This window comes from Balaenoptera musculus, chromosome 3 (genome assembly GCF_009873245.2).
Source record: "Balaenoptera musculus isolate JJ_BM4_2016_0621 chromosome 3, mBalMus1.pri.v3, whole genome shotgun sequence".
Lineage (NCBI taxonomy): Eukaryota > Metazoa > Chordata > Mammalia > Artiodactyla > Balaenopteridae > Balaenoptera > Balaenoptera musculus.
In genome coordinates, this window is record NC_045787.1 from 41820702 (window position 1) to 41844722 (window position 24021).

Genomic DNA, 24021 nt, shown 5'->3' on the forward strand with positions numbered 1-24021 from the left:
GCATTAGTTTAGAGGCAACGAAGGAAACAGCAAAATCAGACAGACCAGAGAGAATAAGGAAAGAAATGGAAGCAACTCAGGCAAGCAGATATGGATACAAAAGGATAGTTAAGCAAACAAAGACATCTGGAAAGAGAGACAGAAGTAAAAGAACCTGTGAACTTGAGAATAAAAAGGTTCTGATGGGACTAGAAATAAGATCCCATTCTAACAAAGTCCATAGTTAGATTTATTTATTTATTTATTTAAATTAATTAATTTATTCTTGGCTGCATAGGGTCTTTGTTGCTGTGCGCAGGCTTTCTCTAGTTGTGGCAAGAGGGGGCTACTCTTCGTTGCGGTGCGCTGGCTTCTCATTGTGGTGGCCTCTCCTGCTGCAGAGCATGGGCTCTAGGCGCATGGGCTTCAGTAGTTGTGGCATGCAGGCTCTAGAGCGCAGGCTCAGTAGCTGTGGCGCACAGGGTTAGTTGCTCCATGGCATGTGGGATCTTCCCGGACCAGGGCTCGAACCTGTGTCCCCTGCATTGGCAGGCAGATTCTTAACCACTGCACCACCAGGGAAGTCCCTTTAGTTAGATTTAAAGCATCTCTGAATCCATGGCCAGGGTTGCCCTCTTCAAGCATTTAGCAAAAAGAGTTCCACTGGAGAAAAATAATGGTGGAGAGTGGGGAGAAGAGAGGTTAGAGAAGTGGACTAAAAAGGGAGAGAAAAGAGGAGAGGGAAGAGAGTAGGGAGAAAAGGAGGAAGGAGAGGGAAGGGTACAGAAGTTGTAATACAATCAGCAAGTTGGTATCAGCTCCATGGCACTGATAAATGGTTAAGGGCCCTGGTCCTGTCTATTTAACATGGATGGCAAGTTCCTCAAAATGCAATTTATGCAGCTCTGGAAACCAACCCTCTTGGGAAAACTACTTTTCTAGATCTGTATAAATCCCCAACTATGAAACTACCAAGCCTCAATAATCACTCCCAATCACTGTTATTGGTCCAGGGCACATTAATAGATAAACTCTTCACTTTGTTATGCGCCCCCCGACCCAGGACCACAAATACCAAAAAGAATCAATTCAGGCTGCTATTCAGTGATAGTATTATTGACACATGAAAGTGAGAGAGGCCAGTTTACAGATGTGTAGACAAGTAGACACTGTAAAAAAAAAAAAAAGGGGCCATAAGCATGCTTAGTATGTTTGAAGGGCACCAGGAACTGCCTATTTTCAATGTCTACCTCTACCCCACTGGCTTACCAGAGTACTTGAAATGTTATCAATTAGAAAAATCTAACCTTTAGGTTAGGCTTTTAATTAATTAATTAATTAATTTCTTTATATAAATTTATTTATTTTATTTATTTATTTTTGGCTGTGTTGGGTCTTCGTTGCTGCACGTGGGCTTTCTCTAGTTGCGGTGAGAGGGAGCTACTCTTCATTGTGGTGCGTGGGCTTCTCATTGCCGTGGCTTCTACTGTTGCAGAGCACAGGCTCTAGGCACGTGGGCTTCAGTACTTGTGGTGCATGGGCTCAGTAGTTGTGGCTCGCGGTCTCTAGAGCACAGCCTCAGTAGTTGTGGTGCACGGGGCTTAGCTGCTCTGCAGCATGTGGGATCTTCCTGGACCAGGGCTCGAACCCATGTCCTCTTCACTGGCAGGCTGATTCTTAACCACTGTGCCACCAGGGAAGCCCTAGGTTAGGCTTTTATATTCTAGGATTCTCCTTATTAAAATGCAAACAGCCATGGAAAAGTAATAGACTAGGTCTTTGACACATCAGATTGTTTGCCATTGTAACACCTAAACAGACAAAAGAGCCCTGCACGAATAGGACAGATAAGCACTAGTGAATAAGGGGAAGAAGAAAAAGTATAATTTACAAAGCACTGTCTAGAGGAAATTTTTGAGTGAATTCCCTGAGCAAAAACTGGGCACATAGAGAGAAGCAAGAAAGCCCTAAGTCCTGGGAAAAAAGGAAGAGGAAACAGAGTTTGAGAAAATGGAAAAAGGGAAGTTCAAAGCCAAATTAACCACTTCACAGTTTGGTTTCAGGCTGGCTGGGGTAGTCAACTCCCAAAGGTCATAATCCCAGAGCAGCAGCAAAGCATGAAGCAATCCTGAATACCAGGTCTAATATTTGGTTACCAGAAAGTCTGGGAAAAGCAGGAAAACAATCTCTAAGACCAGTGATTGCCAATGGAATATTATCAAATACAGTATAGCAGATTTCTAAACCTTCCTGTTCTGCCACCCACATTTCTCACTCCACCCCAAACCAGGTAAAAAAACTAATAGGGGAGGGGAGGGGAGGAGAGGGGAGCGGAGGCATGCAGAGGGAAAAGTGGATTTGTGTAGTTTGCAAAAGTTCCCCAAATAATCCAAATAATTATGACATGTATCATTCCTCTACAGTGACAAGCTCCTTCTTCCACCTAAGTCTAATTAGACCCCAGGTCCAACAAAATGATAAGCAGGTCCAGCACGTTATCTTTTAGCCCAAAGCAGTTCTTAAAATTCTTATATTTGAACCGAAACGTGACTTTGACTGCCACCTAGTGGAAGAGATAAAGTCAACCACAAACTAAACTGAGGATAAGCAATCTAAAAGTATCAAATGTTGTTCTTTATATTCTAACAGCCTAAGACAGTTTCCAAAAGTGTGGTTATATGTAAGATGATTTTAGGTAGCACAAAGATAAACGCTATTTTAACTACTTGGCATTGACTACAATGCATATTAGAAAAAAGTATAAACAATATTTCATCATTTCACAAATACATGATGAGGCTAAATTAACCCTAATTTTTCAAAGTTAATAAATTAAAAAAATATTAAATTATAATATTACACAGGTGGTACTGGGATATCACCAAAGCCATAAGGTGACTCTAAAATGACTGAAGTTTTGGAAATAGTTGTCTAAGTTGGTTCTTCTAATTGAAGACACTTTTCCCTCACTGTGTCTGATATTTATGTATATAAAGTGAAATAACCCATATTTTAGTAGAAATAACAATGTTTTAAGGTACTCCAGTTTTTTCCTCATCAAATAAGTTTCTGAAATTATTTCACAAGCAAATTAGCATTCAATACTGCTAAACTCCTATAAATATTTGCCTTCCTTAAAACATGCTTACCTAGATAGTTATCCTATGATTGAAAACAGTTGATTCCCTCTCATTTTGACAAGTTTCATTATAGAAAATATATTTCCATTTAATCTACACGGTTAAACAAATTCTCAGAGAACTGTCTGAACTCCTGCCAACCTACTGCAGTGGAATACACTTTAATGACCTATGTTCTATTGTCACAGTGGTCAATTATTTATCATAGAATTTAGAGGTTTCAAGAAAATCCTGAGCATTTAATCAGCATTCATTAGTCCCTGTATTCACTGATACTGGAACATATAAGTGAAAATTACAAGATTCATTTCATTATCTTCTCTGATGGCCACCTTAAATGACAAAGATAAATTTCTCATGTGATAAATTTCACACTGCTCTAGCTGCAAAAAAGACTAAAAAATTAAGTATCTGGAAAATGGAAATGGGATTATCAAGACTAGCTTAAACCAATCCTCCTTCATCTCCTGGATTGGAAACTACTTAGACCCTTAACACTGCTGGCAAAGAAGAGGTGGGGTTGTTGAATAGCTGGGTATTTACCGAACAGTAATCTGCCACAGGTCCCACCTCAAGCACTCAGTTTCCTTCTGAGGAGACAACCATCTTACAGTTTCCTATTTATTCCCCCAGAGTCATTTATACATATTTGCATAATATATAACTTGTTGATGTTGTTTTTACCCAAATGGTAGTATACTATATACACTGCTCTGCACTTCACTTTTTTCATTTAACAAAATAAGTTGAAGACTTGTTCCATTTTGATATGTAATAAAGCCACTTCCTTCTTTTCAATGGGTGAAAAATATTCCATTGTATCAATGTGCCATAATTTATTTATCCAGTCCTGTAAGAAAAGACATTTTAGTTGTTTTCAATCTTTTGCTATTATAAAAAATAGTGCATTAAACAACCTTGTACATATATTATTTGACACTTCAAATTAATGCTTAGAAATGAAATTGTTGGGCCATGTAAACTTTGGAATTCGTTGCTGGCATGTTTTTTGGTGAGGGGCAGATCACATTAATTTTATGGATTAAAATTTAAGAGCATGACATTTTATTTTAGAGTCTTCCCTACTGAGAGCAGTATATGCCTTTTTGTTACATGTCTTATCTTATTAATTCTAATATGCACATTTAATCATTTCTAAAATATGGATGCATCTCATAATCCAGGTAACTGTCACCTGTGATCGCTTCAGTCATCAAACCATTTAGGGACCATTTAAGGAAGAAATGTGAGCCACAGTGTCTAGAAAGCTTTCTGTGACACTTTCTGCTAAGATCAGGAAAGTGCAAGCATCAAAACTAAAAAGTGTCAGTGACTAGGAAGAAAATTCTTTCAAGAAATGTTACACTATCAATGTTCTTAGTGATACTAAGAACAATTTTGTGTGGGCAGGAAAAAAACACTGATTTTGATGACTGCAAGTCAAAAAGTGATTCAGAAGAATCAGACTCTATATGCGAAGAATCAGATTTGTAATATCTTAACCGATATATTTTGTTTATATTTTTACTTTTATAATTACAAGAGTTCTTCTAGTAAACATCAAAATAAAATTCTAAGTCCAAAGAAATTGCTGCACCAGAGGTATGGGTAGCAGTTTATGTTAGTATTATATTAAAAACAACAACAACAACAGGGACTTCCCTGGTGGCGCAGTGGTTAAGACTCTGCGCTCCCAAGGCAGGGGGCCTGGGTTTGATCCCTGGTCAGGGAACTAGATCCCACATGCATGCCACAACTAAGAGTTTGCATGCCACAACTAAGGAGCTCACCTGCCGCAACTAAGACGTGGCGAAACCAAATAAATAATAAATAAATAAATATTAAAAAAAAAAGGCAGCACAATTTATAATCAGCATCTCAGATTTGAAGAAATACTCTACATATTATTTTAGGTCTCTCAGTAGTATTTTAAAGTTTCTCTCATATAGATTTTGCACATCCTTAAGGCTATTCCTATGTATTTTTTCTTTTTCTCCATTATATTTTCTCATCAGAATGCTATTTATTTTTGCCTGTTTTGTAAACAACCATGTTACTGAATTGTCTTACTATTTATAATAATTTTTCATGGATTCTTTTGGGTTTTCCAGGTATGCAATGAAATAAATTTTAAACTCTAATTATCTTAAACTATCCGCTGGAATTTAAGCTCAATGAAGGTAAGGATTACGTATTACTTTTACTGTTCTATCCCCAGCACCTCGCATGTTACCTTGCACAAATCAGATAATCAATATATATTTGTTAAATGAGTTATATGCATCTTACTTCATAAAACTTACCCCAACCACCCCTGACAGACAAGTGGATTTTAGTCTAAAAAGTCAGATATTAAGTGAGAAAAGAGTATTTATATTTATTCTCTACCACATACAAACACACAGATTCTGTAAGAAACTGGATATTTTATAATCAAAGTTATATATATTTGGTTATAATTAGTTCTATATTAGTAATTAAAACCCTTAATTATAAAATAAATATTTTATTTTAAACACTTACCTTTTGGATCTTATATCTGATGAATCAAACTGGATATTCATAGGTCCAGGATTTATTTCATTATCTACCTCAGGGATGAGAAGATGGCTAGAATCACTATCCATATTTGCCATTTTTCTCAGACTCTAAGCACTGAAGAAGTCAGTCCTATAATAAATCAGAAAAGATAAATAATTTAAAGTTTAATTTAAACAATATTTTACTATTAATAGGTAATACATTTGCATGCATAAGAAATTGAAAAAACACAGGAATTTGCTGAAGATATCTTAATGAGCTACATGCCTAAAATATTTATATTATCAGAAACTTGTTAAGTTGAAATGGAGTTACTGCTTATTTTTCAGCTTAGTAAAAAAGAAGCAGGGCAATCCATTTCCAGTAATAAAATAGATTAGGCTACTTGGACTCATTTTCCTGCAGAAAACAACTAAAAATACTGGATAAAATATATATATATATTTTAATCGGAGATCTCATAGCTTCATTTTATTTATTTATTTTTTTGGTCTGTGAAATATATTAAAACTTTGCTGATGACAGTTGGAAATCAAAACATTAAAACTTTTAACATAATAAAATAGCTGTGTTTGTGAAGATTTTTTAAAAGTTTCCTAAACCAATAAGAGAGAAAAATTAAAAAGTAGTGAATATAATACAAATTAAACATCAATTGAAAATAGGAGTCAGTGTGTTAAAAAAAAATTAAGAAGTTAGTCAGGTATAAAGGAGGTCATCTTAAATTTCTAATACTGTTACAGTATGTACAGCACAGCTGAGGTAGGGTGATGGACAATATGACCTCTTGAAGCCCTTTACAATCTTTTTGTTGTTGTTAATTTTTTTAAATTTAATTTTATTTAGTTTTTTATACAGCAGGTTAGATACAATATTTTTTAAAAGTTTTTGAAAAGCACCTTTTAGTAAGGAAAAGCAGGCCATTTGTAGGTGAATTTAAGGAACCTAGAAAGTAAGTAGCTCAAAGAAGTTGCTTCTGATCTGAGGGTATTTTCTGTGCCAGGAGAAACTGGGCTGAGGTTTTCAAGACCTTATGAAGTATTAAGAAAATAGAAGACAAAACCCAAGATTCACCCAAAGTAAGGAACGATTGTAGTAAGAAATCATCTCCTCTCCCTACTTCCCATACAGCTGGGACTACAAAGAACTTTACCATCAGATTAGGAGTTAACAAGAAGTAAAAGTGCCTCACTGCCTCACAAAGGAGTAACAAACAAGTTTTCTTGACACTGAGTACAGCCTGTATGTGTATGTGTGTGTGTGTGTGTGTGTGTGTGTGTGTGTGCGTGCGCTTGAGGGAAATATTATATACCACAAACTGCACCTCATGTGGATTTGCAAGGTGATCAAAGAACACTTAAAGCTGTGAATATACTTTCAGGTTACTTGCTTGGTAGAGCTTATAGGTAACTGGCCGAAGTAAATGTAAATCTTTTCTATGAGGATACAGAAAAGATTGATCCTAGGCCTCAAAAAAGACTTGCTAACAATCTTTCAAGAACAATGAACAGTACATAGCCAAAAATAACCTAGCATATAAAGAAACAAAGTACTGGGCTTCCCTGGTGGCGCAGTGGTTGAGAGTCTGCCTGCCAATGCAGGGGACACGGGTTCAAGCCCTGGTCTGGGAGGATCCCACGTGCCGTGAAGCAGCTGGGCCCGTGAGCCACAATTACTGAGCCTGCGCATCTGGAGCCTGTGCTCCGCAACAAGAGAGGCCGCGATAGTGAGGCCCGTGCACCGCGATGAAGAGTGGTCCCCGCTTGCCACAACTAGAGAAAGCCCTCGCGCAGAAACGAGGACCCAACACAGCCATAAATAAATAAAAATAAAAATGTAAAAAAAAAAAAAAAAAAAAGAAACAAAGTACTATTAGTGAGAACCAGAAGAAACAGCAGAAACAGATCCACAAAGGCTTCAACTACAGGGATATCAGAATAAGATTATAAAATAATTATGCTTCCTATGTTTAAACAAATAAAGGAAAAAGTGGACATTTTCAAAAAGTAACAGCATGTTTGAAAAGGACCATAATGAATGTTTAGGCCTAAATAAATAATAAAAAAGAAAAAAAATAATAACACAAAATGTAATAGCCAAAATTTAAAACGCAATGGATGCATTTTAAAGTTGAAGAGAGGGCGTTGGCAACATGGTAGAATAAGAAGCTACCTTTATCTTTCCCCTTCAACCAGTAAACCAGTAAAACATCCACAATGCAACAAAGGTGCCTCTGCCCAACATACTAGGATGCTGGAGAATCCCACACATCTGTACATCTACGAGTGAGTGGACTGGAACACACAGAGGAGGGGGAACTGAGGGAGGGAGAAACCAAGGGAAGAGCAAAGGCAGTGCCTGTAATCCTACCCCTCTGGCTGCAGCAGCTGAGACTGCAGCCCCAGAGTACCGGGTAGCAGCAGGGGAGGCGGGGCACATGACTCCTGCCTCAACAGCCCCCATGGCCACAGGGGCAGAGACGGAGAACCTTACAACACTGAAAACAGCAAAGGTGCCCATGCAATCCTGGCTCTTCTTCCCTTTCGTCTCCCTCCCCCTGCAGTGTCAGAGTCTGCGACTCAGGAGATCCTGGATGCGAAGGAAGAGTCCACCATCCTGGCTGGTGATGCCAGTGACAGTAGCAGAAGCAAGGCACCAACAACCCTGGAGGCACAAGAAGCAATAATGAGGGCCCAGGGTAATGTCACTAATAGAGGTAATGGAGGATGGAGAGTAAGAGCTCAAATATAACCAGAGTTGGCTCAGGTGAGAAAAACCAAAAGATTGTGCTATAGCACCACCTACTGGAAAGCAAAAGAAAGGCCTCAATTTCTAATCTGTTTAACCCGTTATAATCAAGCAAAAATGTAAAAAAAAATAAAATGTGGCTGCGGAGAAACAGTTCATCAGGCACCATGAACCACAGTAACAGTGCACTAAAAAAAGAAAATGACAATTCTCCAGAAACCAAACATAAAGTCATGAAATACTGTGATCTAATTGATAGAGAATTCAAAATAGCTGTTATGAAGACACTCGACAAGCTACAAGTTTTCTTGTAGAAAGGCAGTTTCAATGAGCTCAGGAATAAAATTAATGAACAGAAGCAATACTTTCACAAAGAGATTGAAACTAAAAAAGACCTAAACGGAAATTCTAGAGCTGAAGAATTCAATAAATGAGATGAAGAATGAATTAGAAAGCACTGGAAATAGAGCAGACCAAATGGAAGAGAGAATCTGCAAGCTTGAAGACAGAAATCTAGAAATGATACAAGAGGAAAGAGAAATAAGATTTTTTTTTTAAATGAGGAAATTCTACAACAGCTATCTGATTCTTTTAGAAAGGGTAACATTAGGGTTAGTGGGTATCCCAGAAGAGAAGGGAACAGAGTTTATTTAAAGAAATAATAGCTGAGAACTTCCCAAACCTGGGGAAGGAATTGGATATACAAATCCATGAAGCTAAGAGAACACCTAATTGCCTCAATGCAAAAAGACCTTCTCCAAGACACATTATATGAAAATCATCAAAAGTCAATGACAAAGAAAAAATTTTAAGGGCACCCAGGGGAAAAAGGATGATAACCTACAAAGGAACCCCCATTTTACTATCAGCAGATTTCTCACCAGAAACTCTACAGGCCAGGAGGGAGTGGGATGATATTCTCAAAATACCGTGAAAGATAAAAACTTTCATCCAAGAATACCCTATCCAGCAAAGTTATCATTCAGATATGAAGGAGAAATAAAGACTTCCCCAGACAAACAAAAGCTGAGGGAGTTCATCAACACTAGACCTGCCTTATAAGAAATGTTGAAAGGAGCTCTTCTACCAGACACTAAAAGGCAAAAGTACACAGAATTTTGAGTAAGGTGATAAACAGACGAAATCAGAAGATTGCAACTCTTTATTAGAATAGGTTTGTAAACACTTTATTATAGTGTAAAGGTTAAAGGGTGGGAGTAGAAAAAAATTTCAATTTGGTAACAAACTCACAATATAAAAAGGGATAGTTTGAGACAACAAAAACACAAAAGGGGAAGAGGAAAAGGACAGAATCCATATAGGTAAAGGCAGCTAAGATGCTATCAGCAGGGACTTCCCTGGTGGCACAGTGGTTAAGAATCTGCCTGCCAATGCAGGGGACATGGGTTCAATCCCTGGTCTGGGAAGATCCCACATGCCTCAGAACAACTAAGCCCATGTGCCACAACTACTGAGCCTGTGCTCTAGAGCCCGTGAGCCACAACTACTGAAGCCCATGTGCCTAGAGCCCATGTTCCACAACAAGAGACGCCACCACAATGAGAAGCCCGTGCACCGCAACAAAGAGTAGCCCCCACTCGCTGCAACTAGAGAAAGCCTGCGCCCAGCAACAAAGACCCAGTGCAGCCAAAAATAAATAAATAGATAAATAAATGAATTAAAAAAAAGATGCTACCAGCAGAAAAAGGACTATTTTATGTATGACCATTTTATACAAACCCAATGGAAACCACAGAACATAAACCCAGAGCAAAGACATGACACATAAAAAAAAGAGGAAACTGAGAAAAACATCATAGAAAAACACCAAACCAAAATGGTAGATGGAAACAGAAGAAAAAAGAAAAAATGGAGATGTAGAGTAACCAGAAAACAAAAGATAAAATGGCAATACTGTCTTCATCTATCAATAATCACCTAATTGTAAATGGACTGAATTCACCATTCAAGACACAAAGTGGCTGGATGGGATAATCATCAAGAAGATATTACAGCAAGTGATTCAGTTATACATATGTGTGTGTGTATGTGTCTGTGTGTGTGTGTAAACACACACACAAACATATATTCTTTTTCAGATTCTGTTCCCTTATAGGTTATTACAAAATATTGAGTATAGTTGCCTGTGCTACACTTCAATAAAAAATTAAATTAAATTTAAAAAAAAGACATCACAGTTACTAATATACATGCACCTAACATAGGAACACCAAAACATATAAAACAATTATTAACAGACCTAAAGGGAGAAATTGAGAGCAACACAATAATAGTAGGGGACTTTTAACACCTCACTTACATCAAAGGATAGATCATTCAGACAGGAAGTCAACTGAGAAACAGTGGCCTTAAATGAAATGTTAAACCGGGTGGATTTGATAGATTTGTACAGAACATTCCATCCAAATGCAGAATACACATTCTTCTCAAGTGCACATGAAACTTTCTCAAATGATAGACCATATGTTGGGGCACAAAATAAGTCTCAATAAATTTAAGAAAACTGAAATTATATCAAGCATATTTTCCAGTCACCATGGTATGAAACTAGAAATCAACTACAAAGAGAAAGCTGGAAAATATATAGAGACTAAACAACATGCTACAGAACAACTATTGGGTCAAAGAAGAAGTCAAAGGAGAAATCAAAAATTACCTGAAAATAAATGAAAATGAAAATACATCAAACCAAAATCTTTGGGATGCAACAAAACTGGTACTAAGAGGGAAGTTTACAGCGATATAGAACTACCTTAAGAAACAAGAAAAATCTGAAATAAATGCTTTATCTTTCACCTAAAAAAACTAGAAAAAAGAGAACAAACAAAACCCAAAGTCAGTAGAAGGAAGGAAATAATATTGATCAGAGTGGAAATAAGTGAAACAGACTAAAAAGGCAATAAAAAAGATCAATGAAACTAAGAGCTGGTTCTTTGAAAAGATAAAATAAACAAACCTTTAGCTAGACATAGTAAGGAAAAAATGCTGATAAATAAAACTACAAATGAAAGAGGAGAAATAACAACAGATACCATAGAAACAAAAAGAATTATAAGAGATTATGAACAGTCATACACCAACAACTTGGACAACCTAGAAGAAAGGGACCAATTCTCAGAATCATACAATCTTCCAAGACTGAATCACAAAGAAATAGAAAATCTGAATAAACCAATCACTAGTACAGAGATTGAAATAGTACTCAAAAAAGCTTCCAAAAAACAATAGTCTGGGGCTTCCCTGGTGGCGCAGTGGTTGAGAATCTGCCTGCCAATGGAGGGGACACGGGTTCGAGCCCTGGTCTGGGAAGATCCCACATGCCGTGGAGCAACTAGGCCCGTGAGCCACAATTACTGAGCCTGCGCCATATGGAGCCTGTGCTCCGAAACAAGAGAGGCCGTGATAATGAGGCCCGCGTACCGCGATGAAGAGTGGCCCCCACTTGCCGCAACTAGAGAAAGCCCTCACACAGAAAAGAAGACCCAACACAGCCATAAATAAATAAATAAATAAATAACCCCCCCCCAAAAAAAAAGTTTAAAAACAAAACAAAACAAAACAATAGTCTGGGACCAGACAGCTTCACAGGTGAATTCCATCAAACATTCAAAGATTTAATACCTATCCTTCTCAAACTCTTCCAAAATACCAAAGAGGAGGAAATGCTTCCCAACTCATTTTACGAGGCTAACATCACCCTGACACCAAAATCAGACAGAGACAACATAAAAAAAGAAAAATTATAGCCCAATATCTCTGATGATCATAGATACAAAAATCCTCAACAAAATATTAGCAAACCGAATACAACAATAAAAAGATTATATGCCATGATCAGGTGGGATTTATTCCAGGCATGCAAGGATGGTTCATTATCTGCAAATCAATCAATGTGATACACCACATTAACAAAATAAAGAATAAAAACCATATGACCTTATCAATGGATGCAGAAAAAGTATCCGACAAGATTCAACACCCATTTGTGATAAAAACTCTCAATAAACTGGGTATAGAAAGAATGTACCTCAACATAGTAAAGGTCATATGTGACAAACCCAGCAGCTACACATACTCCATGGTGAAAAACTGAAAGCTAGCCTCCTAAATCAGGAACAAGACAAGAATGCCCCCTCTCACCACTCTTATTCAACACAGTATTAAAAGATGGCATCCATCCATCTCCTTCTTCCTACCTCTCTGGATGCTCCCCCCAGCCCTGCAGGCAGCATCCTCAGTCCATCCTCAGTGCCCCTGTCCACATGATGGGAACAGTGGTGGGTCTTGCAAGCATGTCCCCGAACTGGCCTGCATCGGTCGGTCGGGGGAGGTGACTGTTCCACCCAGGCCAGGGGTCTCAGGTCGAAAGGCAACATTCCGCCAGAGGAAGTGGCGAGAGGGAAGGCGGGGGCACCCCTTGTAGCACTTCCCGCCTTGGTACACCACGTCTCTTCCACACCCTGCCACGGGCCCAGCACACAGGCTGGGATGGGGAAAGGGGAAAGGCAAGTGCGGATGGTGAGGGCATTGGAGGGCGGTCCCATGGATCCCTTTCCTGGGGGGAACTTGGGGCTGGAGGGCAGGAGCAGAACGTGTGTGCTGCTGAACACGTCCGTACCCGGGTCCTCTGCCACCCCTGGCGTGGGGAGTGGGCCAGGGGGTCTGGTTGGTTGCGGCCTTTGTGCTTTCCCCCTCCTCTAAAAAAAAAAAAAAGTCCTAGACAGAGCAATTAGGCAAGAAAAAGAAATAAAAGGAATAAAAGAAATAAAGAAATAAAAGGAATCCAAATTGGAAAGGAAGAAGTAAAATTTAATAGTCTGCAGATGCTATGATACTATGCATAGAAAATCCTAAGGACACCACCAAAAAACTACTAGAACTCATCAATAAATTTGGTAAAGCTGCAGATACAAAATTAATACACAGAAGTCTGTTGTGATTCCATACACTAACAATGAACTATCAGAAAGAGAAATTAAGAAAATAACTGAGGGCTTCCCTGGTGGCACAGTAGTTAAGGATCCACCTGCCAATGCAGCGGACACAGGTTTGAGCCCTGGTCCGGGAAGATCCCACATGCCGCGGAGCAACTAAGCCTGTGCACCACAACTACTGAGCCTGTGCTCTAGAGCCCACGAGCCACAACTACTGAAGCCCAAGCACCTAGAGCCCATGCTCCACAACAAGAGAAGCCACCACAATGAGAAGTCTGCGCACCACAACAAAGAGTGGCCCCCGCTCGCCACAACTAGAGAAAGCCCATGTGGAGCAACAAAGATCCAACTCAGCCAAAAATAAATAAATAAATAAATTTATTTATTAAAAAAAAAAAAAAGAAAATAATTGCCTTTACAATTGCAACAGAAAGAATAAAATACCTAGAAATAAATTTAACGAAGAAGTTGAAAGACCTGAACAATAAAAACTATAAGACATCATTAAAAGAAATTAAAGACACAAATAACTGGAAAGATATTCTCATAATGTGCTCATAAATTCAAAGAATTAACATTATTAAAATGTTCATAATACCTAAAGCAATCTACAGATTCAATGCCATCCCTATCAAAATCCCAAGCACAATTTTCACAGAAATATAATAGCAAAAAAAAAATCTAAAAAATATATAGAACCACAAAAGACTCCCAATAGCCAAAGCAACCCTAAGAAAAAAGAACAAAGCTGGAGCTATCACACTCCCTGATTTCAAACTATATTACAAAGTTACAGTAATCAAAACAGATGGTTTTGGCAGAAAAAGATATAGATCAATGGAACAGAATTGAGAGCCTGGAAATAAACCCACACTTATACGGACAATATATGACAAAGAAGCAAAGAATATACGATGGAGAAAGGATAGTCTCTTCAATAAATGGTGTTGGGAAACTGGACAACCATTAAAAAAAAAATGAAACTATGCCACTATTTCACACCACACACAAAAATCAAGTCAAAACTGATTAGACTTGAATGTAAGACCTGAAACCATAAAAATTCTAGAAGAAAACACAGGCAGTAGGCTCTTTGACATCAGTCTTAGCAATATCTTACTAGATATGTCCCCTTAGGCAAGGGAAACAAATGGGACTACATCAAACTAAAAAGCTTCTGCACAGCAAAAGAAACCAATAACAAAATGAAAAGACAACCTACCAAGTTGGAGAAGATATTTGCAAACCATATATCCAATAAGGAGTTAATATCCAAAATATATAAAGAACTCTTACAAAAAAACCAAACAACCCAATTTTTAAAATGGGCAGAGGAGATAAATAGACATTTTCCAAAGAAGACATATGGGTGGCCAACAGGCACATGAAAAGATGTTCAGCATCATCAATTATTAGGGATTATTAGGGATCAAAACCACAATAAGATATCACCTCACACCCATTAGAATGGTTATTATCAAAAAGGCAAGAAATAACACGTGTTGGTGAGGATGTAGATATAAAGGAACACTTACATACTGTAGGTGGGAATGTAAACTGGTGCAGCCACTATGGAAAACAGTATGGAGATTCCTCAAGAAATTAAGAATGGAAGTACCATATGATCCAGCTATCCCACTTCTTGGTGTTTATACAAAGAAACACTAATTCAAAAAGATATATGCACTCTTACGTTCATCGCGGCACTATTTTCAATAGTGCAAGAAATATTTCCAAAGTTCAGAAACAACTTAAGTGCCCAACAATGAATGAATGGATAAAGAAGGTGTGGCATATAAATACAATGAAACACTACTCAGCCATAAAAAAAGATGAAACCTTGCCATTTATGACAACATGGATGAACCTTGAGGATATTATGTTAAGTGAAATAAGTCAGAGAAATAAATACTGTGTGATTTCACTTATATGTGGAATATAAAAAACAAAACAAATTAAATAAATAAATGAACAAACTAAACAAAAACAAACACATGGATACCAAGAATACTGAGTAGTGGTTATCAGAGGGATAGGGGCAGAGAGAAGGGTAAAGGGGATCAACTGTATGGTGATGGATGGAAAGTAAATTTTTGGTGGTGAGCACACTGTAGGGTATACAGAAGTAGAAATATAATGAACAATTTTATAAGCCAATGGTACCTTAATAACAAATAAATCTATAAATAATACTGAATAAATAAAATTAGCAACCTTTATTAAAGAAATTGAAGAGAAAATTAATGTACTAGAAGATAAATCAGAAGAAGTTATCCAGAACACAGCAAAGAGAGAGAAAAAAAAAAGGCAGAAAATGTGGAAGAGAGGTTAGAAGACAAGAGATAGAATGAGAAGGTCTAACATGCATGTAATTGGTGAACTGGAAAGAGAGGAGATAGCAGAGGTAATACTGAAGAGATAATGGCTTAGGATTTTCGAGAATTCATAAAAAATAACGATCTGCAGATTCAAGAAGTTTAATGAATTCAAGCAGAATCAATAAACAATATGTTACAGAGTTGGAAAAAAAAATTAAAATTCCAGACCAAAGGGGGAAAAGATCAAGTGAAGTTCTTGGAATTAAAGTGTACTAAAGCCCTTGTATTGTCCAGATCAACATTACACTTTGATGTGATGTATGGTGTAATTTTAAAGGTAACTACTCACATAATAGAAAACAATATATAACTTATAACCTAGGAGAGGGAGAAAGGAGAATGTTAAAAAATAAATGACCTAAAGAAAGGTAAGAAAGGAGAAAAAAATGTAAAAGAGGTAGGACAAATAGAAAGCATAAAATAGATAAGATCCTCCCATTCTTTCTTAAACCCATGGTAATCAGGCTATCTTCCCCATCACTACACAAAACCTGCTCTTATTAGATCACCAATGTCCTCCATATTGGTAAACTCAATTTCTCAGTCTTTAACTTGCTTGCCCTATCAGAAATATTTGCCACAAGGAATCACTCTCTTCTTTAATAAACTGATTCAACAGGGCTTCAGGTTTTTCTATATCTCTCTGGTCCCTCCTCCTTTTCTGTCTCCTTTGCTCACTGTTTGCTCCTTGTCTCCAGACTTCTTAAAATTTAGAGTCTCGGGCTTTCCTGGTGGCACAGTGGTTAAGGAATCCGCCTGCCAATGCAGGGGACATGGGTTCGATCCCTGGCCTGGGAGGATCCCACATTCCATGGAGCGGCTGAGCCCATGCGCCACAACTGCTGGGACTGCGCTCTGGAGCCTGCAAGCCACAACTGCTGAGCCCGTGTGCCACAACTGCTGAAGCCTGCATGCCTAGAGTCCATGCTCTGCAGTGGGAGAGGCCACTGCAATGAGAAGCCCGTGCACTGCAGCGAGGGGTGGCCCCTGCTCGCCACAACTAGAGAGGGCCCGCGTGCAGCAGTGGAGGCCCAACGCAGCCAAAAATAAATATATTTATTTAAAAAAAAAAATTGTAGTCTCAAGGGTCAGTCTTTGTACTCTTCTCTATTTACCTCAATTTTTAGGTAATGTTATCCAATCTCATGGTTTTAATATCGTCACTTGTGTTATACAATTCAGTAGCCACTAGTCACAAGTGATTACTTAAATTTATATTAATTAAAATTAAATTTAAAAAAATTCAGTACCTTAGTCACTCTAGCCACATGTGGCTAGTGGCTACCATATTGCACAGTGTAGGTATAAAACATTTCCATCATTGTAGAAAGTTCTATTGATCTAGATAATGACAAATTTCACATTATATTTCTAGCCAAAACTTCTCTCCTAAATTTCAGACTTGCATATCCAACTACCGACTTAACATCTTTTTAAAAATTGAGATATAATTGACATATAACATTATACTAAATTTAGATGCACAACATAATGATTTGGTATATGTATATATCCAACTTAACGTCTTTACTTGGATATAATAGACAAGTGGAACCTGTCTAAAACTGAACTTTTGACTTTTTCCTGAAAAGCTACCCCATGCATTGTTTTCCTGATTTCAGTTAATGGTATTTCTATCCTTCTAGTTGCTCAAGCTAAAATTCTTGGAATCTCTCATAACTTCTTTTTCTCAGTCTACATTCAATCCATTAGGAAATCTTGTTGGCTTTCCTTCAAATATATCCAGGCTCTGACTACCATCATTTGTTACCAAGATTTCTACAGTGGAGCTCTCTGTTTGTACCCTTACAGTTTACTCACCACACAAGCAGGTAGAGAGTTGTAGAGTGGTATAGTAAGGAATTTGGCCTCACCCAGTTGGTTGTTACAACTGAGGGAAGTGCTATTAGCACCCAGTGGGTAGAGACTAGGGATGTTGCTAAAGATCCTACAACGCACAGGCTAGCTTCCTACAACAAAGAATTACCTAGCCAAAAATGTCCTGAGACTGAGAAATCTGCCCTAAGGGGGAAAATAGGAGGTTGTGTTAGGGAAAGATAGGAAGGGACCTTATATGGTAATGGCAGTATTCTATTTCTTTAACTTGATTGTGGTTACATGGCCATTTGGTTATAATTATTCAATATATTCATGTTTGATGCACTTTTTTATAGGATGTTGTATTTCACAATTATTAAAAAAAAGGGAACTCCATAAAATGAAGTAAACAGGTTTTAACACAAAACCAAGTGCTTTATACCTTTTATTCTCAACCTATAAGTTACTATTATTACCTTCACTTTATAGAAAAGGATACAAAGCAAGGAGAAGGTAAGTAATTGATTACAAAGTTTGTAAGTGGCAGAGTTCGAATTCAAGCCTACACAGTTTAAGTCCAGAGCCTGTATTCTTTGCCACTATGCTGTGCTGTTTTTCCTGTTCTTTGGCCTTTCCTCCTCTCTTTTATCTTTCACCTTTACTTCTCTTTCTTGTTACAGCCCAAACTACTCAACAAGTATAGTTTTATTATTGCTGTATTTGTTTAATGGAGTTTAATGTCCACTGATCTTATTTTTCTAATTGTAGCATTTACGGCAAAGTAGAAAGAAAATGGGGTTTCTGAGGGAGAGTCCTATATTTGCCACTCACTACCTGTGTAATTTAAGACTAACCATTTAACCTCTACGAGACTATTTTCCCATTTGCAAAATGGAAATAATAACATCCTCTTCACTGGGGTGTTTGAGAATTAAATGACATGATGCATATTATACTTAGTACTTTGTAATGGGAAAATAAATGTTCAAATGTATTATTATTCCTTTCAAAAACCAAATAAAAATACTTCTTTTTTTAAAACATATGCAGCCTCTTGAGTTTTTTCCTATTTTTTTTAAATGAAAAATTCTTCTTAGTAACAAAGAGCTAAGCAAATATTGCCAACATGCCACTATTATGTGATAGAGATGTTGGTAACATGTTTTATTCCCCAGCATGTGTTTTCTTTTCTGTTTCTTTCCTTTCCATTTCCCTATTCTGCTCTTCTGTGTTTCTGTTCAACAATTAAGCCAAAGCTCTCATTAACTTAGTTCTACTTAAGATAAATAATGTTAAATAAAAATGTTAAAGTATTACCTTATAAAGTAATAATAGTAATTTTAACAGTAACTTTTCAAAAAAGGCAAAACCAAATACAGTTGACCCTTCAACAATGAGGGAGTTAACTGTGCCTCTGCAGTTGAAAATTGGTGTATAACTTGACAGTCAAGTATCTGCAATTCTGCATCTGTAGATTCAACCAATCATGGATGGTGTAGTACTGTAGTACATAATATTGAAAAAAACCCACATGTAAGTGGACCTGAGCAGTTCAAACCTGTGTTGTTCAAGATCTACTGTATTACCATTTCCAATCAAGAAGGGCCTTATTTCTGTATCTTATAAAGAGTATGAACATAAAAATGATGATCTATTTTAAGATGAGACAACTAAAATACTGAGTAATGGTAAACTCTGAACAATATATTCATCCAACAAGTTCTCAATGAGCCTCTACAAGGTACTGAGGTACTGAGAAAAATAGAAAGAAAAAAAAAACTCATGGTCCCTATCCTCAACAAACTTAAAAAATATAATTTATGAAGTCAAGAAGTCAGGTAACTTGTCCTAAATCACTTAAATAATAAAACCTAGCAGGATGCTAATAACCAATTATGATTTTCTGTTCTTCATTTCACTTTTAGCTCATATCTACACCACTTGCTAGTCATGACTCCCAAATTAGCTTTGTAATAGATCAGTGCAAGATTTATTCTTTTAAGGTAAAAAGTTTAGTTGACTGTTTGAAACATAGAGCCATATAATGTATATATTCAAATGTGGAGCATCAGAAATGATCTTAAATATAAAGTGTACACTGTTCAATAGCAATTGTTACTAAAATCTCACTAAGATAAAAGGAACTGTGAATAAGCTAAGTAGTTTCATCAGAACAGTTAGCTGATATGCAAAAACAGAAGCTTGATTTTTCAGTTCCTTTTTTAATGTAATAAAACTGATTAATAATTCAGTTGACTTCTTTGGTCTTAAGTATTAAAACTAAAGGCAGAATTGAGATTACTTTGACCCACTAATTTACAAAACTAGGATTGACAGTCCTATTAAATATCCTTAGTCTAAAACTGTCAATTTCACTAAATAACTTGAAAAAAGTATCCCCTGGATGTAAGGAGTAAAAACATTCTATATAAAATATTAATGAAAACTATATTTTAAATTAAGGTGGATATCTAAATTCAGCAACAACTCAAGGATGCCCACTCTTGCCAATTTTATTCAACATAATATTGGAAGTCCTAGCCACAGCAATCAGGCAAGAAAAAGAAATAAAAGGATTCCAAATTGGAAAGGAAGTAAAAAGGTTAACACTTTGCAGATGACATGACACTACACAAAGAAAATCCTACGATGCCACCAGAAAAGTACTAGAGCTCAACAATGAATTCAGTAAAGTTGCAGGATACAAAATTAATATAGAGAAATCTGTTGCACTTCTATACACTAGAAATGAATTACCAGAAAGGGAAATTAAGAAAACAATCCCATTTACCATTGCATCAAAAAGAATGAAATACATAGGAATAAACCTATCTCAGGAGGCAAAACACCTATACTTGGAAAATTATAAGACACTGATGAAAAAAATTGAAGACAACATAAACAGATGGAAAGGTATACTGTGCTCATGGATTGGAATTAATATTGTTAAAATGACCATACTACCCAAGGCAATCTACAGATTATTGCAATCCCTATAAAAATACCAAGGGCATTTTTCACAGAACTAGAACAAAATATTTCACAATTTGTATGGAAACACAAAAGACCCCGAATAGCCAAAATAATCTTGAGAACGAAGAACAGAGCTGGAGGAACAATGTTTCTTGACTTCAGACTATACTACAAAGCTACAATACTCAAAACACTATGGTACTGGCACAAAAACAGACAAATAGATCAATGGAACAGGATGAGAAAGCCCAGAAATAAACCCATGCACTTACGGTCAATTAATCTGTGACAAAGGAGGCAAGAATATACAATGGAGAAGACAGTCTCTTCAATAAGTGGTGCTGGGAAAACTGGACAGCCACATGTAAAAGAATGAGATTAGAACATTTTCTCACACCATATACAGAAATAAACTCAAAATGGATTAAAGACCTAAATGTAAGACCGGAAACCATAAAACTCCTAGAGGAAAACATAGGCAGAACACCCTTTGCCATAAACCACAGCAACATATATATATATTTTTGATCTGTATGCTAAAGCAGAGGAAATAAAAGCAAAATAAGACCTAATCAGACTTAAAAGCTTTTGTGCAGCACAAAGGAAACCACCGGCAAAACAAAGAGACAACCTACTGAATGGGAGAAAATATTTGCTAATGATATGACTGATAAGGGGTCAATACCCAGAATATATAAACAGCTCATACAACTCAACAAAAAAACAAACAACTCAATTTAAAAATGGGCAGAAGATCTGAATAGACATTTTATAAAGAAGACATACAGATGGCCAACGTCAGTAATCATCAGGGAAATTCAAAACCACAATAAGATATCACCTCACACCCATTAGAATGGTTATCATCAAAAAAGTAAGAAATATCAAGTCTTGGTGAGGATGTAGATATAAGGGAACCCTTATACACTGTTGGTGGGAATGTAAATTGGTGCAACCACTGTGGAAAACAGTATGGCAATTTCTCAAAAAACTAAAAATAGAACTACCATATGACCCAGCAATTCCACTCCTGGGTACACATCTGAGAAAAAATGAAAACACTAATTCAAAAAGATACAGGTACCCCAATGTTCATTGCAGCATTATTTACAACTGCCAAGATACGGAAGTAACCTAAGTGTCCATCAACAGATGAATGGATAAAGAAGATGTGGTATATGTATAATGGAGCACTACTCAGCCATAAAAAAGAATGAAATTTTGACATTTGCAACAACATGGATGAACGTGGAAGGTATTATGCTAAGTGAAACGTCAGACAAAGACAAATACTGCATTATATCACTTATATGTGGAATCTAAAAAATAATACAAACTAGTGAATATAACAAAAAGGAAACAGACTTACAGATACAGAGAACAAACTAGTGGTTACCAGTGGAGAGAGGGAAGCAGGGAGGGGCAAGATACGGGTAGGGGATTAAGAGTTATAACCTATTATGTATAAAATAAATAAGCTAGAAAGATATATTGTACAACACAGGGAATACAGCCAATTTTTTTTGTTTTTTACTTTTATGCTCGTATCTCTTAAAAAAATACTATAAATCATTATTTTAATTTGTAATTCAGGTATACCCATCCTCCTATGCTGTTTACCCTTTATTGTAACTATTTAGGGTATTATAAAAATCACAATAAACAGCATTATTTTTATGTACGTAACTGAGATATGTAGCATTTAAGATTGAGAGAAGAAATCTAAGGCTAAATGTTTTCAGAGCTCTAGTGGGCATACAGTGGGAAAGGAAAGGTGAACTTTATTTTCTTCGAGGCAAAGAAACTATAGGTGACATCTTAGCTTGCTACCAACCTTTATTCTAAATATGAAGTTTGTAGTTGTTTGTGAGGCAAGGAGATTTTTGTTCAAGTTAAAACAAGGGTTTCTTTGACCTACTGCAAAGTGTAAAGCCTTTCCCTTCAGGGGCTGCCTGTTACCCTGCATATGACAAGCAGTAAGAAGATAAAAGGAGGGGAAACAGGTTCTAGAGTTTGCTAATCTACTGATCTCAGCAATAGATTACGGTATGGCTTGAGAGTCATGAAAATTAGGTTTTAGTCAAGCTGGCCATTAACCGGTTGTCTGGTGGTGAGCGAGCCAGTTTCTTCAACTCGGTGGACTTAAGTTTCCTCATCTGGAAAATGAGAGAATGCGCTTGACTAGCTGCTCTCAAAGGCCCGTTCCAGCTCTATTATTCCAAGACAGGAATATGTCAAGCCACCTACTATGGGCACTGTCTCTCACAATCGAGCCGGGGAAAAGCGTGACGAGGACTTACCTGTCTCAGCCCTCACCCCATCTGCGGTCCTAGCTCAAGGCACCAAAGGAGCTTCCTCCCCACCTCCCCTCTCTAGCTCTCTCCTACTCGGGATAGAGAAGGGCGCTCCCATTCCCGCAATTCCCCCAATTCTCCTCCTCCCTCCTCCTCTCACTCGGGTGTTCACCCACGGTAACCCTGCCTTTTCCCGAAGGTCCGGCAGACACCGACTCCCAAAGCCCCTCGAGTTCTTTCTCAGCCTCCGACGGAGGCCCTAACTTGCTCTCACCCGAGCCCTGTAGGAACGCGCGCCGCCTCTCCGGACCGGTCTCCGCGGGCCCCGGCTTTGGCTTCACCGCTCCCGCAAGAAGCCACTGTTCCGAGGCGTCTCCCTAAAGAACTTCCCCGGGTAACAGCCGACTCCGTCGCAAGCTCAGCCTTAGCAGCCGCGTCCCTCCTTTCCCTCCGCTCCCTGCCGGGAGATGAGTTTGCAAGACCCGGTACGTGCTCTACCTGAGCAGGCCAAGCCCTTAATCTCAGAGAGCTCGGCGGGAAGGAGGACCCCCCCTCCCCCAAACTTCTCAACTTGCTGCAGCAAGGCTTCTCGTGCCCTGAACAGGAACAGGCAGCGGCCTAGGCCGCGGGGGCCAGCGGGGGATGGAGTTCTGAGAGCGCTAAGCCGGCTGCCGCAGTCAAACCTCCCGCCGCTGCGGACTACAACTCCCAGAGGGCTCTGCGACAGCCAACAAGCCTCCCGCCGCAGAGCCCAGCCCTCCGGCTTCGGAAGGAAGGGCGGCGCAGGTGGGCTAATCGCGTTTTATCTGCAGCCAGACCTTTGCGCCAGAGTCGGTTGCCTGCCTGCCCTTAAGGCATCTAAGAGGAGGGACGCGATCTCCTGCAGTCCTGACCACCCCGGAGGCCACCTGAGAAAGGGCTGATGTGACATTTCCATCTAGGGCTGACCTCCCATTATCTGTCTGTCATCTCAGGATGTTCTGGCTGGTGCTCTCTACTCTCATCACGTGCTTGCACCCTGTGGACACCAAGGGAAGCTGGTTTGAAAAAAAAAATTGTTAGATTTGGCACTTTCTCTCCCTTGTCTAGACATTTAGGTTTGTTTTTTGTTTTTTACGTGTTGGCAGTTTAGTCACTAGGCTAAAAGAAGGACTTTGGTAGGATTTTAAGCACCCTCTCCCCATCCCTAACAATT

The 24021-nt window shown here is 38.1% G+C and overlaps 1 protein-coding gene across 8 annotated transcripts in view; it reads right to left on the reverse strand.

The window, feature by feature from the left end:
• Positions 1-23437, reverse strand: part of SLC38A9 (solute carrier family 38 member 9) — a 109582-nt gene extending 86145 nt beyond the window's left edge. For 6 of the 8 annotated variants that reach the window (XR_005019304.1, XR_005019305.1, XR_005019303.1 and 3 more), the window contains exons 1-2: positions 23101-23437; positions 5643-5789 (exon numbers count right to left, since the gene is read on the reverse strand). Coding sequence is in view for 2 of the 8 variants with exons in the window: in XM_036847233.1 (XP_036703128.1) it covers positions 5643-5755 (113 nt within the window). In the remaining 6 variants the exon portion in view is untranslated. Of the gene's footprint in view, positions 1-3662; positions 3970-5642; positions 5790-23100 lie in introns of those variants that run through there. The other 2 variants (XM_036847231.1, XM_036847229.1) reach the window with 2 other exon arrangements.
• Positions 23438-24021: the final 584 nt, after the last annotated feature.